General features: G+C 35.8%; 1 protein-coding gene across 2 annotated transcripts in view; it reads right to left on the bottom strand.

Annotated features, from left to right (window-relative positions):
- The window catches only part of NEGR1 (neuronal growth regulator 1), a 909,340-nt gene that overhangs the window by 165,895 nt on the left and 719,351 nt on the right, over positions 1-24,094 (bottom strand). For both annotated transcript variants that reach the window (XM_060304301.1, XM_030865953.3), the window contains exon 6: positions 15,217-15,368. In XM_060304301.1, coding sequence (XP_060160284.1) covers positions 15,217-15,368 — 152 coding nt within the window. The remainder of the gene's footprint in view (positions 1-15,216; positions 15,369-24,094) is intronic.

Here is a 24,094-nt window from a genome sequence, read left to right as displayed (position 1 = left end):
TCAGCATAATAGATCAACGGAGTGAAGTAATTGCTCTTCCTTTAAGTAAAATTGGTACAAATATGTATGATTTTCTAGAAACATATGAGGAGGTGCTAAATAAGTAGTGTATGTATCTGAAGAGTGCCAATAGTGGCAGAGGGATTAATGCTCAGACCAAAAGTTGTCTTTATCTTAGCAACTGAGGTTGTTTCACATACATTGTGAGACATCTTAAGAACCAAAGTATCACTATAATCCGGTAATAAGTATTTGTCTTTTTTGTCACTCACATTTTAAAAGCTATCAGTAGTATATGGAAAAAAAAAAGGTTTTGGCCAATGACACTTCTGTAACAGGCTAAAGAAGGTAGCATTTGCTTACAAGGCCATTCACAAGCTAGCATCTGCCTTTCTTTCCATCCTCATGTCTGTCTACTTTTCCTTTAATTGTCCTCTGTGCTCCAGCCATATGGGATTTCTTTTATTCATTCATTTTTGTCATTCTCTCACTTACCTCTAGAAATTGACCACATTCTGTGATAGCTGCTTTTGTCCCCAGCTTCCCCTTCAAAAATAGCAGTCTTCAAAAGGTTAGGAATCAATAGGAGTCTTATTAGCTCACCTCTGTATTCCCAACACAGCATGGGACTAGGCATTTAGATGGTCAATAGATTGATAAGTGAATAAATACTAAAGTTTTAAAATTATGTCATTACTGGTTAATCTTATGTCCCAAAGTATGCAGCCTACAAACTACAGTCTTCTTGCTTTAAACAGGTAACAATGAGAAAACAAAACAATTTTAAGACTTTTTTGGGGTGGGGTGTGCTGATATGGAAGGGAACTGATTCTACCCACTTCAAAGCAATTTAAAATATGTATTCCTCCTCCCCTGACTCTGGCCACGTTGGTGGAGAGATACGGAGAGATAACTTTGGATCTGGAACCTACTGTGATGTTAATACAAGACACTGAAAACTTTTTATGACTAGGTAATATATTTTTCTCTCTGGCTTCAGACAATTAAAACTTTACAAGTTAAGTATTTCCTGAGAACTCACAACTTTAGATTAAAACGTTGCTTAAAAACTAGTGTGGGGTGAGAATGAGGCATAGTGACAGAGTCAGTTTTAAGGGGAAATGCATTATGTTGCAGCAAATGTAAATGAGAAATGCTATATGTGTGGATACAGATACACATGAGCTTATCATAGAAACAGAATAAAATCCCATTGTATCAGGGTCATTATATGGATTTGGAGATACTGAATCAAGTCATCCCCATGAGACAGTAAAGTTAAGGAAATTATAGATATAATGAGGGTGATTGAAGTTATATAAGAGGGAAAGGAAAGACAACTAATGTATGAATCCCTACCACAGACCAAATGCTTTACATATATCTTGTTTAACATAAGATACAGTTGTCCCTTGGTATCTGTGGGGGATTGGATCCAGGACTCCCCACGATGCCAAAATACACAGATGCTCCAGTCCCTTATATAAAATAGTGCAGTACTTGCATATAACCTACACACATCCTCATGTATACTTTAAATCATCTCTAGATTACTTATAATACCAAATACAATGTAAATGCTATGTAAAGTTTATTGGTCACATGATAAATTCAAGGTTTGCTTTTTTGGAATTTTCTGGAATTTAAAAAATAACATGAATTTTTGATTCATGGTTGGTTGAATCCGTGGATATAGAACCCATAGATATGGATGGCTGATAGTACTTCCACCTTCATGTGAGCAAGGTATTACTGACTTCATTTCACAAGGATAAATTGAAGATAAGAGAGCTTATGTAATTTGCCTAGACTCATGCCATTTGCACATGGAGAAGCCAAATTTTCCTTTATATTTACTCAGGTATAGTGGCATGCTGAAACTGGCTTGTACCAGGTCATGAAAGCCAATTGTTAAATTTGAAGGAATTTTGCAAGCAGTTTTTTAAACATGGCCATTGTTTAAATTATATTAAAAACAGATGTAATAACTACTCAAGTACATTTTTATTATTATCTATGATCTTCAGTTGTTTTCCATTATGTCTCTATTGTAAAATTATTATATAACGGTGTCATACTGTGCATATTTTCCCAACTCTCTGTTCAGTCACATCACTTGGTAGCTTAAAATCTTCCATAATGAGAATATTGACACCATGGAAATTGGCAAGTGCTCCAAATTAGGGGTTGATTTATTTATTTTTGTTGTTGTTGATTGTCTAGACTTAAGAAAATGATGGAGAAATGTTAATGGAGATTAAACATAAAAATATATTGTGTCTAGCCATTACATTGTGGATGGTGCAAAAAATTAAGAATTTTCTTTCAGGAGTCCAAAACTATTATCTGTTTCAGCAAAAATTTACTTTCATCTTACTCTTTATCATAAATATAAATACCAACCCATCTTCATGTCAGAATAATACTTAGAGTGGGGATACAACTCCATTTGTCAAATCATGGTTAAATTGCAACCATAGGTCGGCTACAGTTACAAGATTTTGGCAAAAATCAATGACAGCATTCTATGAGAAGAAATTGGTTATATGGAATTTATGATAAAGTGTATTCTATATTTTATTATTATTTGTAAATTTTGTGATACATATTCTTTTCAGTTACCAACACACCACTAAATATATAAATAGTGAAGCCACCAAAGTATTATTTAATAAGCCTAAATAGAAATATGGGGAAGTTTTTGCAAGGTGAAAAATGGAATCTATTGTATTATTATAAATTTGTAAAATAAATATACATAAAGACAGTAAGGTTTATGTGAAACTAAAAGGAGTTTTGTGAGTGGGGAGATGATATATGATTAGTATATAGTACAGGGAGGTAAACATGAGAAATAAAAATGCATAACAAAAGTCCGTTATGCCTAGAAGAGTATCTGTAATGTTTCTTAATTACAATCTTATAAAATATTTCAGAAAGGAAAGAGGGAGGTGTTGTCACAGCATACAATCTTATGAAGAAGGTTCATTTGCTTCCATCACAGTAAACATGTTTGTTTTTTAATTTTTACTTCTAAAATTGTAAAACATAATAGTAGAATATTATATTGCCTTACTTTTCCTCATTAATTTCCATTTCCCTTAAATGTTAGTACACATACTGATGAGTTTAGTACACAAACTCATCTTTTTAAAGTCAGTAGAGATTCTCTGGGAGAAGCAAAGTTTTCTCAAATCAAAACCATCATAAAAACAAATAAAATATCCTTTGGGCAGCCCATCCTGTGGCTAAGAATATATTTTTTAAAGTACGCCTGCCTTTTCCCAGGAACATATGAGAAAATCTTCCTGCAAATTTCAAGCACAACCAAGTTGCCTCCCAAATTGGCCATTTGCACTCCAGGGCTAGAGCTGAAAGTGTAGAGAATTGCCTAATTCGATTGCAGGCAGAATCGATGCAAGTGTGAGTGCTGCCCTGGTCAAAGGTTGGCCCTTAGGCTGCAACTTAAATCAATTGGGGGTAAGTGAAGTTTGATTACATTTTCAGTGATGAAGCTTTCCAAAGCAATTTTGAGCTTGTCTATTCAGAGGTTGTTTGGTTCTATCTCGAACCTATATTCCTGGTTACAGAAGCATCTACCTACCTATCTGTTTTGGAGATGATTAAGTCCCAGAGTTGAGGAACAATGAGAGAAAGGAAGAGGAAAAAAAAAAAAAACAACAAAAAAAAGAGGGAATGATCCAGAAAGCAAAAAATAAACAGCAGATGAGAGCCTATCACTAATAATATGTGAGTCATTATTTTATTTTATTTTATCTTTTTAAAAATTTATATAAGACTAAGAGGGAGAAAGAATCAGGGAGCATGCTAGCAAGAAAAGAATAATATACGAAAAATTATTATGATAATGATAGGTGGCAGTCTAAGAATACTCTGGCTTATGAGACTCATTCTTTCAGGTGCTGCTGGCAGGAGGGATGTGGGGGAAATACAGTGGTTTGAAGTATGAAGCAAAATGGGTGTAAGAAAGGATGGCAAATATGGACTCCAACAGGCAATGTGCTAGCGTGAGAGAAATGAACCCTTTCAATTTATCTTTTTCCAGTATAGTCACGCCTGCAGTTGTTGTGCATCCATAGCTTATGCAAGTCTTCCTAAAAATGTGTTTCCTCAGTTAAATAGTTTGATTATAGATCTTATCTATGTTTGGGTAAGCATGTTATTATATCATAAACTACAGTGCTCCCAAGAAGTTATGATATTTTTTTTCAGAAAGTATAAATTTCCCCGCAGGTATGCAGGTATGACCGCTCATTCTTAAAACATAGGCTATTATCCTGCCAGTTTTAGGAAAATATGTTGCTACATCGTGCTTACGAAGTATTTTAGAAAACTTGTGATTCCTTCTAAGTGGACTGAGTGGTGACCCTAATAGATCTTTGATAAGAATTATGATCTGCCTTACTAATGAGGCTGCTTCACATATGCACTAACTAGATTGATTTAAAAAATCAAAGAAAGGAAACTGAAGAGCATGCGATTATCTAATACCACACTTTAGAACTGGGTAACTCAAGTTACATCTTTGCCTTAAAACTATCGAAAGAGAAAGCTTTTTTATTTTTTTTTTTAAAAGAATAAAGTTGGAAAAATCCTACCTATTGAAAATGTCTGCCCATGTCATAGATGATATAACATTTACATACCAGAAAGTCTTGCTTGCTTTATTCAAATCTTACTTAAATATATACTGGGCAGACACCTAATTTTTGTCTCAGGAGAGAAATCCCAATTGAATTATATTTATAAGGAAGGAAATCTAGCCCATGCTGGATAGACATATTCAATGAGGACATGTGATTTTCAGTCCCTTTCAAAGCAGTTTTATGGCTATTAAGACAGAATTTACAGTGCTTTAGAGAAAGGGTGGTCCACTGAAATATCATGCTTTCACAATTAATTCTTCCCCTTTTTTCTGTTATCTGGAACACCAAAACAGACAAAAAAAAAAAAAAGCTAATTTCACTTTTCTTTTTGGTGATTTTAATTATGCTTCACATTGCCTGAGGAGAAATGGTAAGTTTAATAATAATAGCACTAGGCACTTCATAATTATCATTTTCTTCACACATAACCATGTATCTTATATTAGGGGTCACATTTAAATTTTTCAGAGAAAGAAATCACAGTGCAGAAGTGGAGGTAGGAGAGCAGCTCAGACAGCTACCATGTAATGTGCTCAAACCATTAGATCAGACTTTAAATCTAGGCACAGCTTCAGGGAAAACAGTGCATGCTGGGTAAATATTCTCTAAGATACTTCTTAGAAGTAATAGGAGGGGAATCTCTCACAGGACCTCCAGTACACTCTGTCAGAGAAAAGACTAGGGAAGTAGCTGCAGAAGGTAGAGGCTGCTAATATGTTTTCTTTAGGCTGGAAATGTTGGAATGTTCTCATTTTTACAAAGTCTTAATAGCAACAACTCCCATATATATAGCGTCACATTTTGGCCTAAGTTGTTATAGTGTTAGAGCTTTGTGAAATAAAATAGCAAGCAAGGAGGTCTATTCTAGTGCCTTTTCACAGGTTATTGGCCAACAGAATTGAAACTGTGAACATAAAGGAAATTTCCCTGGAGAGTAAAATTATTTGTAGAGATGACAAAATGATTAGGCCAGCAGTGGAAACTCACCAAAGAGAAAAACACATTAAAATACAATTTTTTCTGTCAATAAAAAAATAATTAGGAGTTCAATGACAAAAAATGTACAGAAGGGAAAAATATTGTCAGTATTTCTACTTTGTTAAGAAGTAAGTGTAACTGTTTTTAATAACAATCCATACATAAATACTACTTTTAAAAAACATATATAGATTTCTTAGAATCTTAAAGATTACAGATGAAAGAAAACTTGGAGATTAGATATTCTATTCTCCTCATTTTATAAATGAGGAAACTGAGTCCAGTGAGTTAAGTGCTTTGCTTAAGAACCCCTCCAAGTAAGGGCCAGAAACTAAATTGTCTGACTCTAGGCTAGAGCTCCTAATAAAATTTTGTGGTTAAATTTGAAACATCTTTTGATCTTTTTGGTACCAAACTTCCACAAGCCTGATACATTTCAAGTCTGATCACTGACAACGGCAAATACCAAATCTCCCTTCTCCCTTTGGCATTTACTGACCCTTGTCAGCTGTATGAATGTATATGCCATCTCAGCAGCTTGAGGATGCAGCTGTCAAATTGCCTCTTAACCTGAGAGAAACACATCAGTAGAGTAATTAATTTTGTACAACCCTCTCTATCAACCTGACCACTTTTTTTTTTTCATCATTACAAGTGAATGCTTATGTGCATGGCTGATTTAATTAATAATTCTAATAAAAAAGACAATATCATAGCAATATATATAAGTGCATTAATAAAGGAATCAAGAACTAGTCTGTTCTCTGATATCTAGTGAGATCAAGTTACAGAGTTATTGAGGTTATATAGCTCCAAGCCTCTATTGGTTTACTCTTCAACATTTGGATTATATGTAACAGAGAGGACAGAAAAGCAAACTAACATTTAATGAGCACTTTCTCTGGATTAGGTGCTTTATACAACATTTTACATATCCTATCCCAATTAATCATCACAACCCTATAAGAATAAGTAATTTGCCCTATTTTGTAGGTGAGACAACTGAGGTTTAAAGATTGGATTTGAGAGAACAGTCTAACATCTTGCACGCAGGATTGTGGTTTCAATTCAGATCTGTTTGATTCCAAAGCTTTTGGTGGTTGGCCTAGAGAGTGGAAAGAACACTGGAATGAGAGCAGGAAAACTAAGTTCTAGCTCTAGATCTGCTGCTGTACAACTTTGGGTTCTCAATCACCTTCTTTGGGCCTCTGTCCCCCTCACCTACAAAGTAAAAGGATAGATCTAGCCTGGAAGATTTCAAACCTAATTTTCTGGACAGGCCTGCGGGTCACTATGCATTGTGATATAAAGGAAAAAGATGGGATTTTCCAGATTTACCTCCAAATCAACCAAATGAACTCTGATTTTATCTTTGTTTTATATTAAGGGTTTGCATAAGGTTTTATTTGTGGAAACAAAAGAACGCATTGCTTTAAAAAGTTTGAAAAAATTTGACTAGGTAATATCTGAGACCTACTCTAGCTCCAGAGTTCTGCCATTTGACACGGATAACAAAAGCTCTGTCAGCATCTGTTTTTGGTTCTCACTAGCAGCAATTTGATGAACTGGAACACCACAGGTTTTAACAGTTATTCTAACTGCTTCAACTGTTTAGCAGATTTTGGTCTTGTCCAAAATGTCCATGAGACATTGGTACACGCCAAAAGGTCTTTGATATTTAGTCCTGTCCAATACCATTTGGAAAGGACCAAATACACTTATGGACGTTTTGAATAGGACCAAATTTTAAGGACCTTTTAGTGTAGACCAATTTTTTTGTGGTTGTTTTGTACAGGACCAAATATCCTTTAAGACTTCAAACTGTTGGTTATCATCTCTTAAGTATGGCAATGAATGACCATTTTGTGTCTAGCTTCTTGAGAATACATAGGATCTAGGTATGAGGTCAGGGAGCAAAAATTCTCCTCTGGCTGTACTCATAACTCCATTTCAGCAAATTTGTATACATCCACTATTTGTGTGATGATTATGACTGTGCATGTATATTTCAGTTTAGTAGAGTGCCATCTGATAGGCCGATTTAGCTATATCAAAATCTACCTGTATCTGCAAACCTAATTTTTGTCAAATATTTATTGCTAGAGCATCCAAGAGAGGGTTTCCATTAACATCATAAAGCTGTGAAGATAAAGCAAGTTGGCTCACATAGCATGCTGTCTTTAATAATCAACGAGTCTAAATTTATTGCTGCCTCTTTCAACCAAAATGAAAACCCTATCTCTTTTAAGTTGCAGGAGGGGAGATCAATTTCAATCTAAAATATGAATCATTCAAATTCATGGTATCACCTTTCACATGAAATCAGGGTTCATTATAATAGGCAAAAGTAACAGAGAGCTCATACAGTTGCTTAGTGGCATGTGGGGACATTTGAAGCAAGCAGAGAGCTGAAATATTACTTGCAAGGGCACAGCTGGTTCCATATTCAACAAATCAGTCAAAAAATAAAGTTTGCCTGCATCAGTCAGATCTAAACAGGGAAAAACTGTTATGCTACACACATTCTTTCTCCAATAGTCCTTCTCATTTTCCCTTTGGATAAGAGCGACTGACATTTTTTTTTTTTTAATCTCAAAGAGGAGGTGTCCATCAAATTAAATAGACTGGGAAGAAATATTCTCTAAAATGAGAAGAGATTTTCCAGAAAGTTAAATAGCCCTTGATTGTATAAAGCATTTAAAATTGGAACTTCATTATTGTCTCTACAACGTTACTAAGAGAGAGAAAAGACAAAGTTTTGGTGAGTCCTTTGAATATTTTATGTGTAATATTTCTGAGGTAAATAAATACTTTGTTATTTGAATAAATGCAGATTCATGCATATGTGTGCACAGACACACCCCACGCTCACAAGAAAAGGAGATAAGTCCCTGTATCATCATTAGGACCTATGTTCTAGCAAAATATTTGACACCACCTTTAGGAAACATATTAAAGAGTGGTTTGGCAACCATGCATTGTAGCAATATTATTGTTACCTATTTGAGACCGTAAGAAAAGATTTTCTTAATATTAAACCTTGAATTGTTCTAAATACTTTCACATATTAGGTCTCATGAGAAGACTGTATTAAACCAAAGCTATATAAATGTTAAGTATATTATTTATATAGAGTTCTAAGATTTCTTCCTTCTTAAGTAATTATCTTTCCTTATTTCCCTTTAGATTGAGCCTTATAATATGTGTCCTATAATGAGAAAGTAGGAAACAAAGCATATACATGTTTTACTTATGAAAATGACTTTTACTGGTTACTAAATTACTGATCAAATGATGATGCACATTTGATGAACTGGACCCATAGATGGCAGGATGGGACTATTCAGTTCACATTCTTTAAGGAGAAGACTTAGAGGAATCATCTCTTTCAGTTGCTCACGTTCAGGAAGCAAAAAACACGATTGAAAAATAATAATAAAATCCCCAATAATTCTGAATCCCAAATTTTTTACTTAATAAGGAATTTTGCTATGAAGAGTTGACACACTGTCATCCATTATTAAGTTTGTTAAAGCATTGATCCCTGAGGCTGATCTACAGTGATCTGCAGAATATTTTCTCTTTCTCTCTCCCTCTCTCTCTCTGTCTCTGTCTCTTTCTCTACCCTTCTCTCACAAAGAGACTTTTTATAACACAGACATACTTCAGAAATTTCTGGACACGTAATCTAGAGGATGAGGGATTCATTGTATACTAACTCTCCTATAGTTTTTTTCCATAAATTTTGCTTTCCCCTTACTTGAAAAAGTATATACTCTCTACCTGAAGTAATTCTATTGATGAAATTACTGACATCTCTGCTTAGAATGACAGCTCCTCTTACAATTACAGTCTAAAGTCTATAGGTCACGGAAGGCAAAAGAATTTAAGGTGACTTCATATTAAATCAAAGCCATTTCTTGCTTCTCTGGGACCCGAGAAAGATGTGAGAAAAGAGGATAAGAAACTAGAATGAGGGAGGCTTGCAAAAAAGCAAAAGCATGCGAAGTATTGTTCACCAAAGACTACAGTGCTGCATCTTTGCAGGTCAGGGAGTTGTTGATATACACCTGACCATTAGGCCTATTCATCAGAAAAGAAGCCCACGTCAGGCCAGCTGATGAGGCATCCAGGCAGATCATCAGTCTGTGTTCTTCCTTTCAGAGCCTAGCCTATAGAAAGAGTATTTAGTACACATGTCTCTATTTCTTCATCAACTTGTTAAATTGAATCTACTTATTTAAATTTAATCTGGCTTCTACTCCCAGTTTTCTATAGAAACTGCTTTGGCAAAATTCACCAGTAGCTGCCAATTGTCAGAGACAGTGGCTGATTTTCAGACTTTCTCTGGCCCAATGTAGCATCAGACACTGCTGACCCTCTCTCTTGCGGACAGGTCTACTCCCATGGCTTCCGTGGCACTGTCCTCCTCTGGCATCTCCATCCACCCCGAATCCACATGCTTCTACAGGATGCTTCTCTTTCTCTCCTCACTCCTCAATGCTGATTTTACTTGGATTTCAGTCTTTGCTCATCTTTTCACTCCACGTGGCCTTCAAGAGAAATCTTATTTACTCTCAGAGTGAAAACTACCACGTCCATGCTGAGAGCTTCCAGATCATATCTCCATTCTGGACTTTATAAAGTGCAGCTACCTATTGGACATTGCCTCCAACTGAGTATGTCTAAAGTTAAAAACATTTCTCTTTTTCAGTCTCCACCTTCTCCCCAAATATAAAATGGCTAATCCTCCTGTTATGTTCTAGCTTGGTTAATGTCACCCAAACTAAACTTTGGAAGTTATCTAAATTCCCACAATTTCCTTCCCATTCTCTTCAGATTTGGTCATTAACTGTCCTAATTATCTCTCTCATCTCTGTTACTCTTTTTGTGCAGTTAGCCCTCCACATTGCCTAAGAAAGTGTTTCAGAAACTAAATCAGTTTATGTCCTTCCTTTATTAAAATGCTTCAGTGGCTCTCCAAAACCAGAAGGATAAAGTCCAAACTCATCTGCAGTCCTTTCTGTCCTAAGTCCCCCAACTTGTCCAGTCTCATCTGTTAACATTCTCTTCTCCCACCTTTTACTCTAATCATATTAAAATACTACCATGTCTTCAAATGTATCAGATTGCTTCATACTGCCGTGTCTTTACATAAGCTGTTCCATACAGGAGTATTTTTCTCTCTCCCATTCCCACACCAGGCTCAACCCAATCACATCCTTATTTCAAGGGTCTCCTGAGTCATTAAGACTGAGTATATCATTCTTTCATCTGTGTCACTACATTGTGCTCATGATTGTTGTTGAATGTACTCTGCAAAGTTCTGCCTTTGAAAATAAGACAATGATGGCTAAAATAATATTGTGAGTTTTAGCTTAGTTATAATTCATATGGTGATATACCTACTCTAGATGACAGTCATTTCATGGCCCTCAAACTGGATTAAGAGGCTCTTCTCTGCCCTTGTATGCTACTGTTGACTATACTGCGTTACAGTTATCTGTTTCTTGTACCTCTCCGCTCATTCACTTGAGAACTCTTTGAGGAAGTTCCCTTTCTATGAATACTTTTCTTTCCAACATCTAGCACAGTGCTTTGTACATTGTAGGCAGTCAATATATATATTTGATGAATGAATATTGCTATTGAATAAACGATCAGAGCCTCATAGAACAATCATTTTACTTCTGCCTTTACTCTTTAAGTCTCCTAGATGTCTGAACCTCTATGCTGTGAACATCATATTTAACCTGGAATTAGTGCCATAAAGTCTGGTTCATGCACTGAGCAAGGGATGAGGTTAAGTTATGAGCTAGAGTTGGGACATTATATCAAATTTGCATGCCTTCTCCCTGGCTTGCCAATGACAACTTACTTTCTAAACCCTCAGTAAAGTACTGGACAGTCAGTCATCAAATAAGTTCAGCCATCTATATATAGTTTTTGAAAACAATTGAACTGAGTGTTCTTTGGGGATGTGATATAATAACAATGACTAGCATTTATTCAATGCTTACTTTGATCCAGGCTAAGTGTTAAGTGCTTTACATGCATCCTCCCATTTAATTTTTATCCTGTAGGTGGGAGCTATTATTGCTCTCATTTTATAAGTGAAGTAACTGAAGCTTTGGCATTTAGGTAACTTACTCAAAATCTCACAACTATATGCGGTAGAACTGTGGTTCACATTATGACCTGCTTGTCTCCCTTTATGTGAAACACACACACACACATTTATACACCAAAAAGTGCTACATTCCTTTTTGGATGGTCTTAGTAATGGCAGGACTCTAAACTACAACTTCTTGCCTTTTGCTTTCTTGTTGATCTGGAAAATGTAGGTTATTACAAATCAGGAGTAGATTGTAACAGAGTCAGGATTTATCCTAAATAGTTATAGATGGGGACCTGATTCTCAGTGGATAACACTCAATAGAGTGTTTGCTATGTATAAGCACTATACTAGGAGATTCACATTTATGATTACCTTCTCTTTGAGCATATTAACTATTCATGGATACAAATCATGAAAATATGATTTTTTTTTTAACTCATGGTATGTTCCACATATCATCATGGACACATGTGGCAGAGTCTTTGGAGCCTAACTCTTTTCTCCTAGATTAGAAGATGGGCGAGTTAGTTTTACACACTCCCTTGACTATAGGAAGGGCTGATAGTCAATAAAAGATTTTTTAAAATTCTTTAGCAGGTCATAGGCTAATATTAGATCAGCTTAGGACTGGCCACTAGTTTTGGATCAGTTTAGAGGTTGAAGACCTTCCCATCCACAGACCTTGTGAATATACGACAGGAATTCTTATTAAGGGACACATTGCTCTCTCCAGCTAGTTTCATAAGAACTTTAAGAAAGCTGAAGATTTCAATGAAGACTTACAATGCCTGTGTTGGATAATTGTACCATTCCAAGGAGTTTTAAAATCCCATAAAAATGTGTGTTTAAATGTCTCTGAGTCTCATTTTTAATAATTTTTCAGTCAAACATTAACCCCATTCATCTTTCATATTACTTAAATTTTATATCTGGTGGATGTTGTTTATTTCTAAACATTTATTTAAATAGAGTTTTTATCTATTGAAGAATAGCACCCTAAATTATTTAAGTTCATAAAAACCCTAAGAAGGGCAAGCATGTTACATGTAGAGGTATATCTTTCCAAAACATGTTGCAAATGATAAAATTTATCTCCATCGATGGTTTTATATTTATCATAGTGGGAGACAGTGAAACATAGAAGTTAAAAGCTGAGGCCCTGAACCCAGACTGTCAGGATTCAGATTTTTGCTTTGTCACTTATGAACCATTTGACTTTGGTCAAGCTTTTAACTCTCTTCATCTTGTTTTCCTCATCTGTAAGAAGGGAATTACAGAATTTACCTTTTTGGATTGTGTGAGTATTAAAGGAACAAATCCATATGAAGAGATTAGAATAGGATCTATTCTATAGTAAGCTCACAACAAGTGTTGTCATCACTGTGATATTGCCTTGTATAGCTAGAGATTATAATACACATTCTACAGCTAAAACTCAGTTCATTCATTCATTTATTCATGATACATTCCATCACTTATTCAATGTTTAACTAATTCACTTATTCACTAAAGATTTGCTAATTGTCTATTAAATAGCAGACACTGTGCATAACGATATGGGAGATAAAATGATTAATCAGATATTGATACTGTCTTCTCAACAAATATAATTTGGTGGAGAGATAAAAACTAACAAAAGTAATTAATGTAAAAAATAGAAATGCTTAGTGCAATAAGAGTTTCCGGTGAGGTCATACAAGAGTTTTGAATATACAGATATTTCTTCAAACTTCAGGGCTGTGTTCAAAATTACAGGCAAGATTTGCAGGTCTTTCTTAACGAATTAATCAAATTTCACTAGTAATTCTTAGCACTTCTACCTACAGAAAGCCAGTGGCAAAGGAAGACAATTAGAGTCCATTCTGAAGATACCACATTTAGGAGCCTTTTCAACAGTGCATTATATCCAGAGGACTGCACTAAGGTTGCCAGGGTAAAGCAAACAGACCAGTGATAATTGTTCCTAATTCGTCACAATCATTAATGCTTCGGTTTTGAAAATCAGAGTGTGATTTAGAAATTTAAATAGCAAAAGTTAATGTGTTATTAAGCCTTAAATTTGTCTTTATTTTGTTTAATTCATTTACTCCTTCAGGTTCTTGAATATTTAAAACATTTAAAATATTAATAACATACCAAAAGAAGTATCAATATTTACATTAAATTGGAATTCATATTGCTCTATAATATTTTCAATGATATTATTCATAATTACACAAAATAAATAATCCTCATGGAAGAAACTTAAGCAAGTATATTATACTTTGGCTATTGCACAGCAAGCAATGCTTTTCTTTCAGAGTGCGGGATACTAAGAAATACTTCGTAATATTAAGCTGGAATAATAAATGATGTGATGCTTTAAAAGTACATATAGCACAAATCATTTTCAAATGATTATTTTCTATTAACAACCAACTGATATATTTTATTTAACAACAGAGTTTCTTAAATCATGGCAATTCAAAGTTCATAAATCATGAAACTTCTTATTATAGTATGTTTTTAAACAGTAAGGATATTACATATCCCGTTCCCCATTTCTGCAAAATAGAAATGATCATGTTTGTGATGAACTCACAGTGTCTTCATTTTTCAGAGACAGCTTACTAACACAGGATGATAACATAAATATACATATGTCAGGTTACTATAAAAATATAAATTATCAAAGATCAGTACGGTTTAGATAACTTTGTGGAACTGAAAAGACCGTGTATTCTCTATAGTTTTCTGTGAACATTTTGAGAAACACTCCACTTCAAAATCAGGAATAGTTTATGGTTATAACAATTTGTTGGTTACTCAGCTTCTGAAAAGCACTAAAACTAATTGTAGGAGAAAACATTAACATATATTTCTTTCCCTTCCACTAATCCTTGTGTTTGCTCTTCTTTTTTCATTTCTAGTCCTTCGGAACTAAGACACATTAGAAATAAAGTACCTATTTTAGTAAAACCTTAAGTTGTATTTCAAAATACACTTTTGAGTAAAAACATTATCTATGTGGATAAAATATTTTGTCCATGATCATTTACTTACTATTTTATCTTGTTTATGGCATGTGAAATTCTCACTATCTCAAGATAAACATCTAAAGAAAGCCAACCAAGAGTAAATTCAATCTAAATTAATCTATGCTGAAATATAACACATTTTTAAAAACAAAACAAAACAAAAACTAAATTCTACCAAACCAACTGTCTTCAGTCAGAAGACATTTTTAGTGGATCCTATTATTTATATGATTTTTCCCTTTTCTCAGATCTAAGATATTTTTCTAAGCACATATGGAATTCTATAGGGATTATAAAATTCTCCAACACGCTGATTATTTTGGGGCCAAATTTCCTGTGTAAGGATATTGTGTAAGGAACATGTCACATCAGGCTGAACTCTATAGATAGGAGCCAAAAGGCCCTGGGAGCATTTTGGCAACCCTGTGTTACTTACGGTTGAGAGGCAGGCTCGCATTGGTTGTGCCTAGCTTGTTGACAGCCACACAAGTATAGTTGCCGAAGTGCTCCTGTGTCACATTGGTAACAGTGAGAATGGATCTTGTGCTAAAATTCTGAATAATAATTCCTTGTTGGCCACTGAAGAGCCTAAAGGACAAAAATAAACTCTAGGTAAATACGTGTTGTGAATACCATTTTTATCTTAGATGGGGTTGTCATGGCAACACATAGACAGTTTTGACCATGCTGCTGTTAGCATATAACACGATAATAGTGCAATTATATTTCCTTACAGTAGTAGATATTAGGGAAGAGAGGTTGTATGACAGCGGTAGACTGTTCCCATGGGATTATTTGTGCTATATAACAAACAAAGCTTAGATAGCCACATGTCCTATTCATACATTGACTTGTATTTTAGAAAATTAAACACACTACAGCAATGGTATCTCAACTGTTAAAGTCAAGAAAAAGTAAAGGGAATTAAATATAACGATTCCTTTAAAAACACAAACTCATGATTTATAAAAAGTTGGCTAGAATATGTCTTAGCCATCTCAGATGATATTATTAGGTAACTTTCATGAAAGTTAATCCTACAACTGTGGTGGGATGGTTCTGAGTCCAGGGTCAACACTTACTGTTACTTTGTAGATATAACCCAGACAGATGACTTGCTGTTAAACCTAGGAAAAGCCTGCAGTATAATACTGAGGATCGTATTTAAAGTTGAGTCTTATCTTTGCCACACTTTACTAATGTGTTTTGGAAACTCCTTTAACCTTTCTGGGCCTCCATATAGGATTCAGTTTTACCTGATTCCACCCTGACTACTCAACGTTCTCGCTCCAGACTTACCAGCAGAGGCCCCTACTCTCAGATAGGCCGGCATAGCTCTACTGTTTTCAATGCTTGACAGTCTCACTTTTGCTTCACACTTTTCCTGAATCTTCCCCCAATGGCCACCATTCCCTTTTATCTCTGAGAACCAGATTCCTCCCTCCTCATTTAAGTCTGACCTATGTCCTATCTCTCCTACTCTACTCTCCTTAAACGACTCTCCTCTCTCTCTGTCTCTGCCTCTTGCTCTACATGTTGCTCTCCAAATTGTTGTAGAATTTATAAAACCAAAGCCATATTCTTGCGTTGTTCTCTCTAGCAGCTTCCATACATACGAGTCTACCCAAATAAACCGAATTGTTTTAAATTTCTTAAAAGGCAAGGCCATATGGACATACTTCATTTTATATTTGAGTTCTACCTAGCACTTTAATAGTGGTATCTTGGATATATAATACATAGTTCATAGGTCAGTGGAGTTCGGGTGACAGCCCCACAACACAGGGATTGTTAAGTCCCCTTCAGTGGCCCTGTCAAAAAATTCTCTCTCTAAATATGAATTCTGCTATAATGAGATGCCAACCAAATAATAACTTCTCCCTAACTAACCCCAAAGTTTATTGTGAAAGAAATGTGCTGATCACAATATGTGATATGTAAGCTCATAGCTCAAATGGCAGTTAGCTTTTCTTCTTTAATGTGTTCAAGTCTTAGTACTAAATATTTATTTAATCATGAAGATGCTAATAAATGGCATTCCCCTGAGAATTTAGGTTGAACTCCTTTGCATTATGTTATGTGACTTGCATCTGAATTTAGATAAAATATACTGTAGTTAAATGCAGATTAAAATAAGCAACCATGCTTGATCATCTGGGAATTATTTGTATTTCATGTAATAGCTGAATTTGGCTTATCCAAAACTCAAACTTTAATCAGATTAATAAAACGTTGAGTTGAATAAATATTAAAAAACTTTAACTTGAGCAATAAACCTAATGACCTCCAACTCTGACACAAGAAAACAGGTTATCAAATATCAAGGATATGACAGCATTTAGTCATCTGTCTCATATTGCAAATCTATCAATATTTATGCTAAAATCCCACAATGGTTATTCCCTACTTTTCTGCATCACATCAATACATTTATTTTTAACCAATCAGTATATGTTATGTATAAAAATTCACAGTTTCATTGTCCTGCAAGCTTCAGCATTATGGCTTAAATCAATTTGCCCATGTCTCTGCTATGGCTACATTCTCCAGAGGACTCAGCAACTCCCAAGACTATTAAACCCCTTTTGTGCCCCATCTCCCAAAACCAAGATTCATTTTGCTACTAAAGAATTGAGAAAAGATTAGTTAGGGTCTTCATTTGGCTAGGCTCTGGGGAGGAAATATCAAGGGAGTGTAATCAGTTACTTCACAGCACTGTTTGCTTATGTTCCTTATGGCTGTCGTTCTGAGTTGGGTTCCAATTCTCTGCCCTTTAACGTGTCTGAAGGCAAGCCCCAGATGGTGCTAAATCATGCAGTGCATCCATGCTCTGTGCATGCAGACCCATTCCTGGCCCGTGTCCAGCAGTGTTATGTGAATTCTTACCAAAGTGGCACATCAGTCACACTTTAGCAGCAGCAACTCCTGCTGCTGCGATCAGCCTGGCAGGTGATTATGGTCAATAAAAAAAGGAAGGCATCTTCTCTGGGGGAATGTTCTTCCTCTAGAGGACGTTATCTGTCTGAGATGACTGGAAGAGTCCAAAGCTTCCTTTCTTCCATAGTTGGGAGTTTTAGAAGTACTGACTCATCAAGCACCATTTAAGAACCTGTCTTCACCTGGTAGATGACTGGGGCAGCATTTCCAAAGCTGACATTGAGGGAGAGAGACTTCTGAGATGATGTATATCTCTGAAAGGTGTATTTCTGTGATTTTCCTACAGAGATCCTGGGGGTAGTGGTAGATGGAGGGTTTCTCAGCTATTTAAACCAATTCTGAAAATAGTCGTTACTTACTACAAAGATGAGTTCTATACTAGGTGATTAGGGGGTAAGCTGGACAACACATAATCTTTGAAGATCTTTCAAGAAGAATCAGATATATAAACAGGTGTTTACAACAGCGGGTGGTTTAGTCACTGTGGGGACCCTTTTAAGATGAATACGTCTACCCTTAGGTATTAGATACAAAAAAATTGAACCATGCCTAGAAATCCCATTATGTATGACCCTAATGTAATTTCACTCCTTGACTAAAAACAAATAAGAAAAGAGCTCTTTAACTGATGACGCTTTTTTTTATGAAACAGACTTATCCTAATATGTTTGGATATAATTATATTTTCTGAAAAGAAAATCATTCTTTTTTTATCAAACATGTATTTGACAAACTGAATTGTTATTCTGTGTTAAAGAAAATCCTTGACAGGCTTCAGGCATGTGCACATGAGCCTATTCACAGGATGACCCTCGTCCCACTGGATTTTTCATATTTATCCCAGACTTGCTTGAAACCAGACTTCCTTGCATCAGTGATGTGAAATCTGAAAGTGACAACTCAAGCAATAGTTAACAACACACCTTGCAATGAAACCAGGGAACTAAATCCAGAATATTGCCTTTTTAGGAGTTCATTCTCTCTTTTCCTAAATACTTAACTCTTTCAAGTTATAAAAGAATGGTTCTTATACTGACTTAGATTATAGAATGAGAGATGTTTTCTTAAAGCCCCTACCCTCAAAAAGAGAGAAACAAATTCTAATAAGCCAGGAATGAAATATGGCATTACTTTCCTCAGCAGGAGATCAGAAACATATAGTGGTTGCTTAGAAATGCCTGGTCGTTTTTATTTTTTGCATTTTTACCATTCAGTGGACCCCATGTATATAAGATTCTTCTATTACTGTGGACTCTGCTGTCCTCTACCCTCTGCCTCCAATAGGAATTTGTTCCAAACCACTATGATCTGACTGTGTCCTCCCAAAATTCATACATTAAAATCCTAAGTCCCAAAGACAATGGGGTTAGTAGGTGGGGTCTTTGTGAGGTGCTTAAAAGTCATGAAGGTGGAAGCTTCATGGTTGAGATGAGTACTTTATAAAAGAGGCTCCAGAGAGATCCCTAGCTTCTTCTGCCATATGAGGATACAATGAAAAGTCTGGGACCCAAAAGAGGACTCTCACTGGACCATGCTGGCACCCTGATCTTGGACTTTCAGCCTCCAGAACTGTGAGATAAATTTCTTTTGTTTATAAGCTACTCAGTCTGTGGTATTTTGTTATAGTAGCTCAAATGGACTAGGACACATACTGAATACCATTGCCCTCCCTCTTCTTTCTTCTGTCTTTTGCTAATGTCTCATAAATCCGTGCACTGCAAGCTATTTGCTTTGCCAGCAGATGCAGCCAACTCATAACTGACATAACCTGACCAACGAACTAGCTCTGAATTAGAATAGTTCTTTACATTTTTTAGTGTCAGTCAGAAGCACCACGTGGAAAACATACTAATAATGACGGTACTTCTATTTCTGACACATGAAATGTTAACAAGCTTCACAATCATAACCTCTCTTAGGCAGTAGCTATCTAGGATGGCCACAACATAACAACAGCAGAACTGACCACATAGCCATTGGCACTGATTGTTGAGGGTGCAAAAATAAATGGAGCAGCTAAACCTGACCTCATTAATTTTCTATATAAATCCAGCCTCACTACACATTTTGGGACTATTGTTTATTATCTGCTTTCCCAGATCAGGAGTAACAATAGATATTTCTAGATAAACAAACTTTCAGGTGCAAATAGTCACAGAAAAACTTCATTGTTGGTATAGGAAACGTGTGTGTCAGACAACAACACTGTATTAAAATAACTTGAAATCGGAGTGGGAGAGGTGTTCTTGAATGATAATAGACCTTTTATCAGACTAGAATTGCAAAAGAACAGGATAATAATATATCATGTCGTACAACTGGATAAGATGAATACAGTCTTATTAATTGATATTTGGGTGGTAACATAGGAAAGATGGAAGACAGTAGGGGAAGGTAAGTAGTTCTGGAGTCATAAGAGTTATATTTACAAAGGAAAGGAACGTTACTTCCAGCATTAGATTTCAGGCTTGTGGGAGTTCCAAGAAGTAGTATGAACTAAAGATATAACTCAAAAAAAAGAGCTTTAGAAAAAGTCATGGGTAATAGTAAGAACTCTGGTATGGTCTTAATGGAAATGAATTTTAATTTAGTTATCAAATGATGAGTAAATGCCTCTTATACTTGATTTAGGAACCAAAGGAAAAAAGACAAATATGACACAGTTACTATCTAAAGGGCCTTAGCTATACCTGAAAATCTGAAGATGACACTGAGGTGGCATATAGGTCCTTGCACAACACACCTTATAATGCCTCTCTCAGTGATAAAGTTCCAGCTTAGGTATATATTTGGCTTTGAATTCATGACTGTATTTCTAGTCTTTTCAGTGTGAGCAGGAATGTTTATGTATATAGAAAATGTTAGCTATTCTCAACACATTTATGACTGAAGTAATCTAACATAAAAATTTCAACATTGTACAAAAAAAGTTTAGTGTTAAGAGTGTAGAAAACTGACATTTAAGCATTTTCAAATGTATATCAACTAATCTTCATAGCAATCCTAGGAAGTAAGCATTATTAGTCCCATTTTACAGATGAGAAAAAAAAGAAATTTAGAAAAATTAAGTAAATTTATTTTCTACCATCTGATAAGTGGTAGAACCAAAATTCAAATCCAGGTCTTCTGACTATTGGTATCCTCCCAAAGTAGCAATTGATATATTCAGATCACCAAGTAGGAACCAGGATATTGTATTTGAGTTTGGAGAGACAAGTCAGAAATCATGGTTGTTTGAAGGAAATCAAGTTAAACCAGGGAATAAAACCAGTGGAGCTAAATAACAAAGTGCTATGTGGCATTCATGCCAGGAAAGCCAGGTTCAATCCATAAGGTGAAACTAATGGGGTAGAAAGTCAAACAAAAATGTAGGGTCCAGTTCAGCCAGCTGTCTGGAGATTTCCCTGGACTCGAGGCCTTTTAACCATCTATTATGGGCTTAACTCTGTCCATCAGTGCAGCATCTTACAGCAGGTGTCTTTAGCCTCCAATGGAGTCAGCCTTTCAGACTACTCACAGTCCCAAGATGAGAAGCATGAAGTGGGCTTTCACCTCCCTCCTCAGGCTACCTTCCTTGACACACACACACACACACACACACACACACACACACCCCTTCAGCATCAATTCTCTTTTGTTTTTCTTCCCCTAGGTTCACTAAATATTTGGGTGGTAGTAAATCTCTCCCCACAGTGTATATGCATGCTATATCAAGAATGACAGAAAAAAATAAAACCTAGAAGAGTGTCAAGAATGCAACATTTTTAAGTCCAGAATTGTCTCTAAAGTCCAAATTCTAGTGATGCTATGGAGTTACTTTGTTCTCTCTGACTTGGTCAAATCATGATTATAACATCAAATACGTCTCTTTGTAACACCATTTCAGTTGTAAGTTTTCATATATTTGTGTGACTTTTGATTATGTTCTATATTTCCCATTAGAGTGTAACTCCATTCAGTCAAGGATCCTGGTTGGTTTTGTTATTCATTGTACTCTAAATATGTAGTAGAGCGCTGGGCACTTAATAGTTGCACAGTAAGTAATTATTGCGTGTTCTACTGAATGAATTATGTCTTTATTTTTTTTTAATGCTTAGTTTTTTCATCTGTGAAATGGGAAAAATGAAGCCAATCTCAAAGTGTTGATGTAAGAATGTTTTTTAAATGTATAAAATGTAATATCTATGCATATATATATATACACACACAAACATATATATCAAATGCAGTAGGCAATAGATATATGATAGGTGTTATTATTGTTCAATGATAGGGTCTGTTTCTTAGAACGGATACATTTCCTCTCAGAGGGCAGGAAAATATTAAAATATTGAGCTTACAGGAAATTATTTTTAAAGAAAAGATCTAGGAGAGTGACTGAAAGGATCATGGCATCATGATTTCAAGATGTGCCAAACTCAGTATCAATTACATGCACATTATCAACCTCATCTAGGCTTTTCACAGACGTGCAAGGTAAATTAAAAAAAAAAAAGTAAAAAGAGGGAGGAGTAGGAACTGCTAGAAACCAGCGAGAAATGAAAATTTATGTGAACATGCTGCTATAGCAACCTATTGGTTTACTGTATTGCTTGGCACTTAAGGCTCAAAAACAATGTATCATTTATTCCCAGGAACAGACTGAAGAATATCATGCATCGCTGTCTTAGCCCCAAGGGGTATCTATCTTTAGTTGTACATTTGAATAAATTAATGTTATTATAATATGTTAGGACATTTTAATGATTTTAGACTTTATTAGCCTATTTAAAATGTATGTCTTATTTATTTTATGAATTTTAATGAAATTAATAATTTTAGATTAGAGACCTTTGGGCTGCCTTACTTGTGACAGATTGATTTGCACAGGGAGGATATTGCCTTTTAACCCTACATCAAATAAACAAAGGCTACAGTGCAGGTGTCAATCTCCCTGACTGCAGTGAGTCCTGTATCCCTGACAACCTGGCCTTGACTAGATTTCTCCTCTCTGCTTGAACTGCTTTTCTAATATCAATGTGCCCATGATTTTAATGTCAAATTTCATCCCACAATATACCAACACAACCACTTTGCAGAGACCACGTTCACAAAGAAGAAATCCTGGGAAGTCAGAATTGAGCAACATATACCAGCTTCTCTTCTGTAATCACACATTGGGTTTACAGTGTTCCTCAGTCTAAGGGGATGATGCAATTCTACTAATATTCTCTTATCAATTTGAAAGTGTATTAAAATAAGAATGGCTTTACTTTATCAATATGAAAAGGCCACAATGCTTTCTTGCAACAGAGTGTGTTCCAAACACCATGTTAGATGCCGTGAACATGAGGGTTAACACAGCATCTTTGTGCTTTGACAGAGGTGAGCAAATAGGAGTACATCTGGAGAGCTTCCTCTTCTAGGAGAAAAGGTTCAGGGTATTTTCTGAGAGAAGGTGACATCTGAATTGAGACTAAAGGCCTAGTGGAAGGCAGCCAGTCAAAGGTAGCCAGGGTTGGGGTATGTGGAAGGGGCTTATAAGCAAAGCGGCCAACATATGAAGAGGCTTGAAAGACAGAGATCATGTCACAGCTTGGGAATTAAATATTTCAGGATGACTAAACCCCTATTGTGAGACAGCAGAATGGCAAGATTCATAGCCAGAGAGGTCAACAGGTGCTAGAACACAAAGGCCTCCTATGCCATGCTGTGCTGTTAGGACTTGATTCTAGGGACAATCAGAAACCACTGGGGCTTCCCTGGTGGCACAGTGGTTGAGAGTCCGCCTGTCAATGCAGGGGACACAGGTTCGTGCCCCGGTCCGGGAAGATCCCACATATCTCAGAGTGGCTAGGCCCGTGAGCCATGGCCGCTGAGCCTGCGCGTCTGGAGCCTGTGCTCCGCAACGGGAGAGGCCGCAAGAGTGAGAGGCCCATGTACCGCAAAAAAAAAAAAAAGAAACCACTGAAGGATTCAAGGACCAAGTGATAAGATCAAATATTTATTTTGGAAATATCGCTATGAATTTTAAGAACACAACCAAAATCCTGCTTGCTGGTGGACTGTGTATCCAGTATTAACACCCGATTTCAGAATGTCCCAAACCAAACTCAGCACTCAGATCTCTTCCAAATCTCTTTTCCTGTGCTCCCAGCCTCAGCTAATAATTTCACTATTCAACCTTGTTATTGAGATAGAAAACTTGGAATTACCTTCAAATTATCCTTTCCTTGTATTTAATCAGACACTGAAACATACAAATACTACCTTTTCTCTCTCTTGCTTTTAAACTGCACAACCAATACCCTAGTTTAAGCCATATTTTATCTTTCCCACCCATTCCTCCCAACTGCTTCCAGAAACATTTTGTGAAGATGGGGAGTAGATCATTTTAC

Source organism: Globicephala melas, chromosome 1, assembly GCF_963455315.2.
Source record: "Globicephala melas chromosome 1, mGloMel1.2, whole genome shotgun sequence".
Taxonomy (NCBI): Eukaryota; Metazoa; Chordata; class Mammalia; order Artiodactyla; family Delphinidae; genus Globicephala; species Globicephala melas.
Note: the sequence above shows the minus strand (reverse complement) of the source record. Positions and strands in the feature narration are given on the sequence as shown.